Source organism: Diceros bicornis, chromosome 6, assembly GCF_020826845.1.
Source record: "Diceros bicornis minor isolate mBicDic1 chromosome 6, mDicBic1.mat.cur, whole genome shotgun sequence".
In the NCBI taxonomy this organism is placed as follows: domain Eukaryota; kingdom Metazoa; phylum Chordata; class Mammalia; order Perissodactyla; family Rhinocerotidae; genus Diceros; species Diceros bicornis.
Window position 1 is genome coordinate 14,319,380 of NC_080745.1, and position 13,356 is coordinate 14,332,735.

Genomic DNA, 13,356 nt, shown 5'->3' on the forward strand with positions numbered 1-13,356 from the left:
CTAAAAGCACAAGAAACTAGTTTCCCAAATATTTTCTCCTGCCAATCTAAATTTAGAAAGAGAAAAAATTCTCACCACTTCCTTCTGCCGGACCCCACAGATAGAGATTCCGGGAGGCTGACGTGGTAAGAAGTCTTACCTTTTGCCGGCTTTCGTCAGGCGTTCCCATATCTCATCATCTGCAGTAGTCCAGGGAGAAGGCAGGTCTTCCAGCCAGAGAAGGCAACTTGCCAGCCAGTGTGGCTCCTGGCGACTATGCTAAAACTGTCGGGGGACGAGGGAGAATCTCCCTCTGCCCTTTTCCTTAAGGTTCTTATGGCTGGCCAAATAATCAACAAGACAGGTTAGCAGGAGAAAATAATACCAAGTTTAACAACATGTATACATGGGAGAAACTCAGAAATGAGCAACTCGTCCCTCTGTCTAAGCTGCTTGCTTAAGTATTGCAGCTAAAGGCGAGGAGCGTGTTGGGGGTGGGTAGTGGCCTGGGACTTCAGAGGGCAGGAAGATAATTCTTTTCAGGGTCATCTATAGGTAATGTGGTCAGGGAGAGACAGAGTGTTTGATAAAAGGGGCTTGGTGCCTTTCCTATTGTAACCTCTATCCTACATTATCTTTACAGCCATCATGATAGAAGATCTGTTCCAGGAAGGAGCCACCATGTCAAATTCTTTAGGCAATTAGTGGGGGAGGTCAAATGTCCCTCAGAGAAAACAATCAAGGTAAAGAGATGTATTTCAGGGTGGCCAAATCTTGATCTCCCACAGCTGCATCTGGGTGAGTACATGGCCTTAGTGTGATTGGATCATTTTGCTATTCATCTATTGTAAACTGAAGCAGAGTCTGCTCCTCTTCAAGCTGATCTCACACACTAAGAGTGAGGGTTTGGCTAAATCAGACAGCTAATTCAGGGACCTGAGATGAACGCTAGTTGACCAGAGTGACGAAGGCTTACATAAGAGAAGTTTATGGATTTAAAGAGTGAAAGATAATATTTTATTTAGGTGGAAAATAGGAGAGAGAATGAATCAGAAAACAATCACTAAAGTCAAGGCATGCAATCCTTCTTTCTATCCTCAGGCTGATGTTCCCTAAATATATGGACTGAAAGAGTCAAAAGATAGAGATTCTCCACTAGACTGACCACTTGTCACAGAGGCAAAGGAAAACTCTCCTCTCCTACTCACTGGTCTCAAGCTCTGTAGAAAATGGCTTGGGCTGTGTCTCCAACAATCTGATTAGAGTCCGTCTTCTACTCTTCTAATCTAACTCACTTTAGAGGGCTGCAACGGGAGCCACAGGAAGTTTTCCTACAAGTGATGTTATGACTTCAAATATGGATGAGAAATCCTAAAGACATCATGGAGGAATATTTTGTGTGTGTGAGATGACAGACTCCATGACTATAAATTTTTTTTGAAGGCTACAATTTTCGTTTTGCAATATTCACCTTTGGACGCCTGATACGAGTAGTACCTTACCAGGAATGTGTTTCATGATCAGATATATAACTAAAAGAAGGACTTGTTTCCTGCTTGGCAATAGACTATATACGAAAATAACTAGCACTGTTAAAATTACATTATCCTTTATGAAAACTTGGAGCCACGAGCACAGTTCTTATTTATCCAGGATTTTAGGCTGTATTTAACGTAAACGTATTCAAAGATTAAAATCACTTATTTTTACTTGATAATGGGCAAAAGCTACACATAAAATATAATGTTTAAGATAATAAACAAATCCAGTCACCATGCCTACACAGAGTTCTTCATTTTTCAGTCATGACACTGCAAAATATCTCAAAGAAAGTTGATTGAAAAAATGGAAAATTCAATGATGGGGGATGCAAGAAATAGGACAGCAGTCCAGGAATTCACCCTGGAGGGGTTTCCCACTGTCCAGCCCTTTGGGAAGGTTCTCTTCCTGGTGCATCTGCTGGCATACCTGGCCTCCATCATGGGAAACACACTCATTATCACCATCACCTGGGCCGACCATCGCCTCCAGACACCTATGTACTTCTTCCTCAGCAGTTTCTCCTTTTTTGAGTGCTGTTTTGTAACTACTGTTATTCCTAAGTTGCTGGCCATCTTTCTGTCAGGGAGGAAATCAATTTCCTTTGCTGCCTGCTTCACACAAGCCTTTGTTTTTCTTTTCCTGGGGGCAAAGATTTTCTTCCTTATGGCTGTATTAGCCCTGGATCGGTACCTGGCCATTTGCAAACCTCTGTATTTCCCAACCATCATGAAGCCAAGGATGTGTTTCCTCCTGGTCACTGCCTGCTTGGCTTTGGGATTCCTCCTCATGGTGGTTCCAGTTATATTGCTTTCCCAGTCATCCTTCTGTGTCCCCCATGTCATCCCTCACTTCTTCTGTGATTTTGGGCCCTTGACTAGTCTCTCCTGTTCTGACACCAGATCTATTGAAATGTTGGCCTTTGGCCTTGATTTGTTTATCCTTTTGACATCCCTTATCGTAACCATCATTGCGTACAGCAACATAGTAGTCACAATCCTGCATCTCCCAACAGCCAAGGAGCGACAGAAAGCTTTCTTCACTTGCTCACCTCACCTCATTGTCCCGTCTCTGATGTACAGCAGCTGTGTCTTTATATATGTGAAACCAAAGGAATCAAACTGGCTGGACTCCAACAGAGAGGCTGCTCTTGTGAACACAGTGGTGACCCCGCTGCTGAACCCTGTTGTCTATACTCTATGAAACAAGCAAGTTCACCAGGTTCTGAGGGATGCTCTGTCCAGGGTTAGAGTGTAGAAGTAGAACTACAGATTCTCAGAAGGAGAATATACCTTCTTCATCTAAAGCAATCTCCCTCCTATTTCTGGAATCTCCTATATGGACTTTACAAATGTGTTTTTAAAGGTTCAGCTTTTTTTATTTTTAGACTAGGGGCTAATTTATCTTACAATCTAATATATTCCACTGTTTGAAAGCTCTAATATTCTTCTTTAGACTGAGATGAAAATGTCTTCCTAGATCTTCTATTCACTAGTTTCAGATCAATAGCATCCAACACATTTTAATGAAGAGCCTCATATATATGATTTTGTTTGATGCACGTGGAATCACAAAATTGGGAAGATGTGGTTTCAAGTGTCTACTTGTGGTAAGCACAAGAGGATGGAGAATGAAATTCACAAGTATTAGGAATATCAAATTGGTTCAAGATAGATGTAACGTGGTCACTATATTGAGTTTTGAAGGACACATCTGTTATGATGTTAATAAAATTAGTTAAAATAATGCAATACAATTGTTTGGACTATTCTGTATATAAATAGAATATAAATCTTTAAATCTAGTTCCCACTATGATGAAAACGTATAAATATCTCTAGTTGAAATTGAACATTGCCATTGGTTTAACTGGTTTGCCAGGTTGATTTCAGTACCAAACATCTGAAAATGAAGTACCACAGGAAGAGAGGCACTATAATTTCTGGAATAAGGAATTGAATAGTTAAGATTGTTTCCCTACTACAAAAAAAATTTAAAGAAATTTGGGGGTATCTAATCAGAGGTAGAAAGAAGACTTATTGTGACTGTAAAGTCTCTTCAAATGAATCTATAAACAAGTATCTTCATTTGTAGAATGAGAGGCTTGGTGTGATAACTTCTGGGTGTCCATTGTTGGTACTAATCACACTATTGCTACCTAATATGACACATGAGGCACATAGTAATAATTTGAGCCAGGCAGAGAGAAGGTGATGGGATGTTTTAATGGAAAAATTACAACTGTAATTTAGTTATTCAAGATTTTGATAGGAAATGATAGATTTGGAGACAAAATACTGTGAGAAAAAACCTTGGGGCTGGAGTGTTCTTGGCATTGTTGGTTAATGGCTATTACTGTGCTTTGCTCTGACCACATTATTCTGTGATTGCAGGGATGATAAATGACTGTGTTGTGAAGATTTGGGGCACGTAGTTATGTAAGAATTAGGAGACTAGACTTTACCCAACTAACAGAACACATTTTGTCCACCCTATCCATGTATAAAAATTTCCATAGATTTTTTTGTGTAGGCTTGTCTCTTTTTCTGACATTTGGGATATTCTCTTTGTTCACGGTATTATATTGTCAATGATTTTTTCCCAGAATGACCAATAAACTGTGTGGTTATTGGCAGCAGGCTCTCTGCATAGGAGTGCACATGGCAGTGGAGGCTGGTGACAGCAGCTGGCCTGGGGACATGCAGGTGCACAGCTGGGGGGTTTTGCTGAAGGTGAGGCCAGTTGTGCAGGCTAGTGACAGGAGTCAGGGCTGAATCTGGGCTCACATGCAGCTGTTAATATCCAAAATATATAAAGAACCCATACAAATCAATGACTAAAAAGCCAAAATTATGCAAATAAAATAATGGGCAAAGAACCTGAATAGACATTTTCCAAAGACATACAAACAGCCAATAGGTACATGAAAAGATGTTCAACATGGTTAATCATCAGGGAAATGCAAATAAAAACCACAATGAGATATCATTTCACATCTATTAGAATGGCTATTATCAAAAAATCAAAAGACAAGAAGTGTTGATGAGGATATGGAGAAAAGGGAACCTTTGTACACTGTTGATGAGAATGTAAATTGGTGCAGCCACTAGGGAAAATAGTATGGCTGGTCATCAAAAAATTAAAAATAGAACTACCATATGATCCAACAATCCCACTTCAGGGTATATATCCAAATGGATTGAAGTCCAGATATTGAAGAGATGTCTGCACTCCCATGTTCATTGCAGCATTATTCACAATAGCCAAGATATAGAAACAACCTAAGTGTCTATTGATGGATGAATGGATAAAGAAAATGTGGTATATACATCAATGGAATGTTTTGATCCTTAAAAACAAAGGACATCTTAAAATATGTGACAACATGGATGGACCTGGAGGACATTGTAGTAGGTGAAATAAGCCAGACACTGAAAGACAAATACTACATGATCTCACTTTTATGAGGAATCTAAAATATTCAAACTCATAGGACCAGAGAGTAGAATAGTGGTTACCAGGGGCTGGGGGCAGACAGAAAGGGGGAGGTGTCAATCAGACTATGCAAAGTTTCAGTAAGGCAGGATGAATAAGTTCTGGAGATCTTCTGTACAACATAGAGCCTATTGTTACAATACCATATTATATAGTTAAGATTTTGCTAAGAGGGTAGATCTTATGTTACATGCTCTTTCCACAAAAGAACACAAAAGTAAAGAGATTGGAGGAAACCTTTGGAGGTTACATATAAGTTTATGGCCTTGATTGTGATGATGGTTTGATGAGTGTATACTTATCTCAATCTCATCAAGTTGAAGGCATTAAATATGTACAGCTTTTTATATGTCAGCCAAACCTCAATAAAGCAAATTTTAAAAAGCAAATTGCACTTCTCTGAGTCAAAACTACATGTCTCAGATGAAAACTTTATTGGATGGGATGAATAGAATATTAGACATTGTAGATTAAAGATTAGTAAATTTGAAGATATAGTTATAGAAACTTTTAAAAACACACAAAGAAAAAGATAACCCATCTAAAACTGAAAAGAGCATCAGTGTGGTATGGGACAACTTCAAGCAACCCAACATGCATATAGTTAGATTTCTGACAGAGAAGTGTATGTGTGGAGGGGAGAGGACAAAAAAGACTTAAGGAAATAATGGCCAAAATTTTTCTGAATTTCATGAAAACAGAACCAAAAACCTCAGCATAACTCAAGCACTAGAAACATGAAAAAATCCATACCAAGGCACATAATAATCAAATTGTTCAAAGCCAGTGGTAAAGAGAAAATCTTCAAAGCAGCCAGAAGAAAGAAAGACACATTTCATACAGAGGAATAACTATAAAGCTAACAAAGATTTCTCTATGAAAATAAGTAAATGAGAATACAATGGCACAATTTTTAAGGGACTGTAAATAAAAATCTGCCAACCTAGAATTCTATACTCATGAAAATAACTTTCAAAAATGAAATCATACGAAAGATAAAAGATAAAAGCAAATCTAGATAATAATAATTGGTAAAGTCAGTCCTCCCAAGAGAAAGAAAATTATACCAGATGGAAATATGGATCTATGCAAAGGAATGAAGAGCCCTATGTAGGTAGGTATATAAGATATTTTTTAATTATGTAAATTTCTTTCAACAAAAATAGTAACAATTCACTGTGGGGTTTATAATGTATGTATAAGGAAAACGTATGACAAGAATAGCATACAGGCTGAGGGGGTAGAAAAGGAAGTAGACTATTGTAAGTTTCTTATAAGCGAAGTGGTAGAATATCGCTTAAAGCTAGACAATGAAGTTAAAGATGTATACTGTAAACCCTAAGCCAACCACTGAAATAAAAATCAGAGTTATAGCTAAGAACCTAACAAAGGGCATAAAATGGAGTCATCACAATCGGGCAGTAGGAAACTTTTGGGCTGATGGATATTTTCATTATGGTCATTGTGGTGGTGATTTTACAGTGTTTAAATATGTCAAAACTTATCAAATTGTACACTTTAAATATGTCCATTTTATTGTGTATCAATGATACCTGAATAAAGCTGTTTATGGTGCAACCTCTATGGAAAACGGTATGGAGATTCCTCAAAGAATTAAAAATAGAGATGCCCTATGATCCAGCCATCCCACTACTGGGAATCTATCCAATGAACCTGAAATCAAGAATCCAAAGAGGCTTATGCACCCCTATGTTCATTGCAGCATTATTCACCATAGCCAAGAAGTGGAAGCAACCTAAGTGTCCCTCGACTGACGATTGGATTAAGAAAATGTGGTATATATATACAATGGAATACTACTCAGCCATAAAAAAAGACAAAATCGTCCCATTTGCAACAACATGGATGGGGCTGGAGCGTATTATGTTAAGTGAAATAAACCAGAAAGAGAAAGACAAACACTGTATGATCTCACTCATATGTGGAATATAAACTAACACATGGACAGAGAAAACTGGACTGTGGTTACCAGAGCCAAGGGGGGTGGGCATAAGGGGTGAAGGGAGTCATATATATGGTGATGGACAAACAAAAATGTACAACCCCAAATTTCACAATGTTAAAAACTATTAAAACATCAATAAAAAAAAAAGACAAGAGAGCTGATTACAACGGAATATTAAAAATGCTTGATTAATTCAAAAGAAGAAAGGAGAAAATAAGGAATATATGATGGTGGAGATGAATAGCAGGAAACATAAAGATTGTAGAGTTAAACCTAACTTTACAATAATGACATTGAATGTAAATGGACTCAGCACTCAAATTAAAAAGGAGAGATATTAATACAGTGGGTAAAAAGGAAGATCTTACTATGAGCTGGTTATAAGAATAACATTTAAATACACAGACAGAGTAGAAATTTCAAACAAACATCAAGCTTGTGTGACTATAGTAATATATAAAAAAAATAGACTCATAGCGAAGTGTATTTTCAGAGATAAAGAGGTAAATTTATAGTGATAAGGGGATGAAATCATGAAGAAGTCATAATTTTACATATATGATAGAGATTAAAAATATGTGAAAGAACTAAAAGGAGAAATTTTAAAAATCCACAACAATAGTTGGATATTTTAACACCATAATTTCAGTAATTAATAGAGCAAAAAGACCAAAAAAAAAATCACTAAGCATGTAGAAGATTTGTATGACTGTATCAACTATATGGACTTAATTGATAATTACAGATTATTACATTTAGCATCTGCAGAATGCACATTCTTTTCATGTGCACATGGAAATCTCACCAAGATTGATTTTATGCTTGATCATAAATCTCAAAACATTTCAAAAGACTGAAAATATACAAAATATGTTCTCCAACCACAATTGAATTAAATAAGAAAGCAAAAACAATAATTTATCTAGAAAATTTCTCAATATTTGGATATAAACAACATATATCTAAAAAACTCTTGGATTATAGAAAATATCACTACAGAAATTTGAAAATATTTTTGACACACAAAAATGAAAGCACAACATATTAAAATTTGCGGAATGCATCCTAAAGCCATGCTTAGAGGGAAATTTATAGCATTAATGCTTATATTAGAACAAAACAAAGGTATAAAATTAATCATTTAAGTTTCCAACTTTAGAGGGTAGCAAAAAAAAGGAAATTATACTCAAAGTACGCATATAAATATGAATGCATATAAATATGAAAGCACATATATATGAATCAATGAAATCAAAAGCAAATAAAATAAATTAACAACGCAAACTTTAGTTCTTTGAATGACTCATAAAATTGTTACACTCTTAGCAAGACTGATCAAGAAAAAAGATATCATACAGTATTTGTCTTTCTCTGAGTTATTTCACTTAGCATACTGTCCTCTAGAACCATCCACGTTGTTGCAAATGACAAGATTTCCTTCTTTCTCGTGGCTGAATAATATTCCATTGTAATATATATATATACACAACATCTTCTTTATCCACTCATCAGTTGTTTCTATATCTTGACTGTTGTGAATAATGCTGTGATAAACACAGAAGTGCAGATACCTCTTCGATACCCTGTTTTCATTTCCTTTGAGTATATACCCAGAAGTGAAATTGCAGGATCATATGGTGGTTCTATTTTTAATTTTTTGAGGAAACTCCACATTGTTTTCCATAGTGGCAAAACAAATTTACAGAGAATGCCTCCAATTAAAAATGACTTACAAGACTAAATGTTGGTGAGAATGTGGAACATTTTGAATTCTCAGGCATTACTGCTAAATCCAATTTTGGAAACTGTTTTGCAATTTCTTGTAGTGTTAAGACCTATCCTATAGTTAATCCAGTACTTTCACTCCAAGTTATATACTCAGGAGAAATGAATGCTATGTCTTCAAAAACACTTATACAAGAATATTCACAGCAGCTTTATTCATATTAGCCCTGAACTGGAAAGGACATGAATGTCCTTCAAAGGAAGAATGGAAAATTGTAGTGTACATATATAATGGATACTACAATGCAATATAAAAGAATAAATTATTGATACATGAAACAGCTTGGATAACTCTGGGAAACATATTGAGAGAAAAAAAAGCCAGACAAAAATAACACATGCTGTATTCCATTTATATGAATTTCTAGAACTTGCAAAAGTAAATTTTGATGATATAAATCAAAATAGTTGTTTTCTTTTGGTGTGGGCTATTCACTGGTAAGGGGCACAAGGAAACATGATGAGATGGAAATGTTTGTTGTTTGATTTGTATAGTGGTTACATGGCTATGTATATATGTAAAAAGTTATTGACCTGTACAATTAAAATTTGTGCACTTTACAGTATGGAAATTATACCTCAGTAAAGAAAATACCAGGTTAAAAAGAAAGAAAAAGCAAAGAATTTAATTGTAAAATGTGTTTCTGTTGCTTAAGCCAGTATTTCTTGACATATATAATTCAGGATTTGGTAAATTTTACAACTCTAGGGCAGTCATGCCAAATCTACCTTTGAAGACTTTCACAGAAGACTGTGTAGACTATTGAGAATGATGGCAGTATGTTACCATATGCAGTGAAATGCTAATTATGATATATTTCGGCTGAAATTCTCTATTTCCAAATACGAACAATTAAATGTTCCTTGGGACTCTGCTGTGCTTTTCGTTCCTGCTCCCTTGTTTCATTCTCCTCTAATGAACTCTGAATGTTCCAGAAGTTTGTCCTTTTGGACCTTGTGTGTCCTCATTGGTGGTGGTAAATAAGCCTGTGGTAAATATATCATAAGGACATTTGAATGTGTTCTCATTTATGACGGCAATGATTCTCACCTACTCTGAGAGGTGGAGAGAAACTGGCTGATGGGAAATTGGATAACAACAAGGTCCACGAACAAGGAAATTAGCCTCTGTTTTCTCTTCTTTCTGATTCCCTTCTGGGATAGAGGCACAACCAACCAGTGATGTTCATGATGGACTGTGTCATTGTGTCCAGTAGAATGGATATAAATGTGTTCAGGAATTGTAAATAGTGACATCAGCAAATGCCAGTGCATATTTGGGGTAGTCTGTATTTTCTTAATGGTTTAGGATTTATCAGTCAGATTGTCGTGGAGAAAACTATGACTGTTAATCCTAGAGAGTTTGGACATCTCTGTCTTCCTTGAAAAAAATTAGCCTTAATAATTTCCTACTAATTTAAGACATAAGGAATCCATTGACTTTTTAATAGGTCGAAGAAAGGTACATCTCAATTAAAAGTGTTCTTTTTTTCCTTTTCCTTTAGCCTGAGAGAAAGATCCTGGTTTGTTAGAAGAAAAGAGAAGCACTTATCAAAGAATCTCTGTTTCCTGTGAGCTGCTTCTTGGTGAGCACTTGATCATGGGGATGACTTGTGATCTAATATTAAAACCAGAGACTGGCTATGTTTAATTTTGTATTGTGGATCATGCATAGTTAACGTAATAGGATTGGCCAAGTCAAAAAATTAAGTAAAATACAAATTAATTTTGGTGACTTATTGACTAGAGCACTGATATCCAACAGATGCCAAAACTCCTTCCTCAAAGATTATGTATCAATTCATCTGGTTTCTAGTAAGGCATTGGCATTTTTTAGAAATAAATGAATTTTCCTCTAGTGATTGCAATGGGAATACAGGTGTAATTCCACCACACCAAAATCTTCCAATGTAACAAAAATATTCCCAGAAAAAAGAATGTTGAAGGATAATTTATGACTAATAGGAGAATGAAACACTTTCATTCTGCTAGGCTGGTATAGTGAGAGGGATACTGATTCACCCATTAAATGTTTATTCATTGAGTCCGAACAACCAAGTCATGTAACCACTTTTTCCCCATCTTTAGACATGGATGCTCTTAAACCCATGGACTGAGTAGTTATGAGATACTATGATATACTAACTTTCCTTCTCACTCTAGGGTCTTGGGTAAAGAACTCAGGCTGAATGTACTTCAGGAAAATAACTGCTTTGGAACATGGCTTTTGCAAATGGCTTTTTCATACCTTCTATTTCCAGAGGGCTAAAGTTAGTGCTTAGGAGGGCTTCATACATTGCATATCATATCTGAAGTAGAGAAATTAACACTGTGACCCATTAAAAAATATTTTCTGTAGGATGACAGCCTTCATTGTTATCTGTTAGTTGTATATGTTGTCTGAAAACAATCATTTTCATTTTGCATTGTTTACCTTATGGATTATTATTCAAAGATATTATTTCAGAAGAGTTAAGTTGAACATTAAAAATTATTTTCAAAAACAAGAAATAAACCTTCAATTTTTACAGTTTAATAATGGGAAAAATTCAAAATCATTTATAATAAAATATTTTAAAAATATAAAATGATTCCTCATTCAGAATTCTAGCTGCAAGTAGTGTTTTTTAAATAATTTTTCAATTAAATTCTTTATTCTTTGGTGATAGTATTTTCTGCTTCACAGATCAAGCAGTTGATGACAGACAGAAAAACAGAAATAACTCTGGAGGTGAGGAATGAGACGACAATTCCGGAGTTCATTCTGGAGGGGTTTCCTGCCCTCCAGTACCTGGGGAACGTTCTTTTCCTGGTGCATCTGCTGGCCCCTGGCCTCCATCACGGGAAACATGGTGAAAATCGTCATCACCTGGGTTGATCATCGCCTCTAGACTTCAATGTATATTTTACCTGCCACTTTTCTCCTCCTGTGAATGCTGTTTTATCACCACAGTGATTCCTAAACTGCTGTCCATCTTTCTTTCAGGAAGGCAGACAATTCCCTTTACTTCTTATCTCACGCAAGCCTTTTCTTTCCTATTTCTTGGGTCAGTAATTTTCTTCCTCATGGCTGTGATGTCCTTGGATGGATACCTGGCTATTTGGAAGCCTCTGCACTATCCGACCATCATAAACCTGAGGGTTAGTTTCCTTCTGGTTTTCTTTTGCTGTACCTTGTCCTTCATCTTCACCACTGGACTGGTGGTCCAGGTTTCCCAGTTTTCCTTCTGTGGCCCCCATGTCATCCCTCACTTCTTCTGTGACCTTGGCCCCCTGATTCATCTCTCCTGTTCTGACACCAGATGTGTTGAAATGTTGGCCTTTGTCCTCGCTTTACGTATCCTTTTGACATCCCTCATCATAACCCTCATTGCGTACAGCAAGACAGTAGTCACGATCGTGCATCTCCCGTCAGCCAAGGAGTGACAGAAAGCTTTCTCCACCTGCTCACCTCACCTCATTGTCCTCGCTCTGACCTATGGCAGCTGTGTCTTTATACATGTGAAACCAAAGCAAACGAACAGGCTGGACTCCACCAGGGAGGCTGCCCTTGTGAACACGGCGGTGACCCCGCTGCTGAACCCTGTCATCTACACTCTGCGGAACAAGCAGGTCCACCAGGCTCTGAGGGTCACTCAGTCCAGGGTGAGACTGCAGAAATAGAATCATAGAGCTTTGGAGGGTAAATGGATCTTCTTGCTCTTCTAGTTCAATTTCCTCTACAGACTCTCTGCATATGGTGGTCTAGTTTACGGTAATTTTCAGCTCGATGGGTACTATCTTATTTTGCAACTCAATACCTTCCACTATTTGAAAACTCGTATTAGTTACCTACCTTGTGCTAAGGAATATCTTCTTTGATTTTTCTACTCATTTGATCTTGTATGAATTCAATTCAAACAACATTTATGGAAAGCCTAGTATACATAAATAATACAAAGACTTTAAGCTAAGAATAAAAAAGTTGCCAATCACATTTAATAATTGCTGTTCATGACACATCGTTATGCTGGAATTTTCTGATACATAAGAAAAGTAGATGGCAATCCTTCTTTACCATTTTCTTTATTCGAAGTTTGGAATTTCAGAAACAAATTGTTTCTGAAAATTATATAAAGTCATCATACAGTAGCCTTATGAAAATTAATAGTATTTCATTAATTGCATCTGTTTATATAAAGAAATCAGCAGTAAGCTCACTAAGTTCTCTCTTTGAGTCTGTTGATTTTAGAGGTACATATAGCTCAGTATAACTCCAGGTGGTTAAGATGGGCACTTTCACTTTATCATCTTCCAGCTGTACCAAATGTGATTAATAAAACTGCCCTTAACTCTTTCTTGAAACATAAACAAAATGCAGAACTTTTAAATTTATGCGCTTTTTTTCTGTAATTGATGTTGCCAAGCCCTGGACCAAAGAGGTTGCTGAAAGGTAGGTGATCCCAGTATCAAATTTTCTCCTTCCACATAAGAGATTTTTTCTCTTCATGTGACTTTAGGTGTAGGAGCTGCCAGTGTCTTCCAGGTTGAGCTAAATTTTGGTTGACGTTTTATGCAGCAAAAACTAACAGAAGTCATAATTAGAAAAGTTTG

The 13,356-nt window shown here is 36.5% G+C and overlaps 1 protein-coding gene and 1 pseudogene across 1 annotated transcript; both read left to right on the forward strand.

Moving 5' to 3' along the window:
• The first annotated feature begins 1,824 nt into the window (after positions 1-1,824).
• Positions 1,825-2,721, forward strand: LOC131406772 (olfactory receptor 6E1-like). Its single transcript, XM_058542653.1, has one exon. It carries the CDS (start codon positions 1,825-1,827, stop codon positions 2,719-2,721), a length of 897 nt encoding a protein of 298 aa, XP_058398636.1.
• An 8,740-nt stretch (positions 2,722-11,461) lies between these two features.
• Positions 11,462-12,426, forward strand: LOC131406889 (olfactory receptor 6C74-like; annotated as a pseudogene).
• The last annotated feature ends 930 nt before the right edge of the window (positions 12,427-13,356 follow it).

Coding starts and splice junctions, on each gene's coding strand:
- LOC131406772 (XM_058542653.1), top strand. CDS start 1,825: ATGGAAAATTCAATGATGGGGGATGCAAGAAATAGGACAGCAGTCCAG.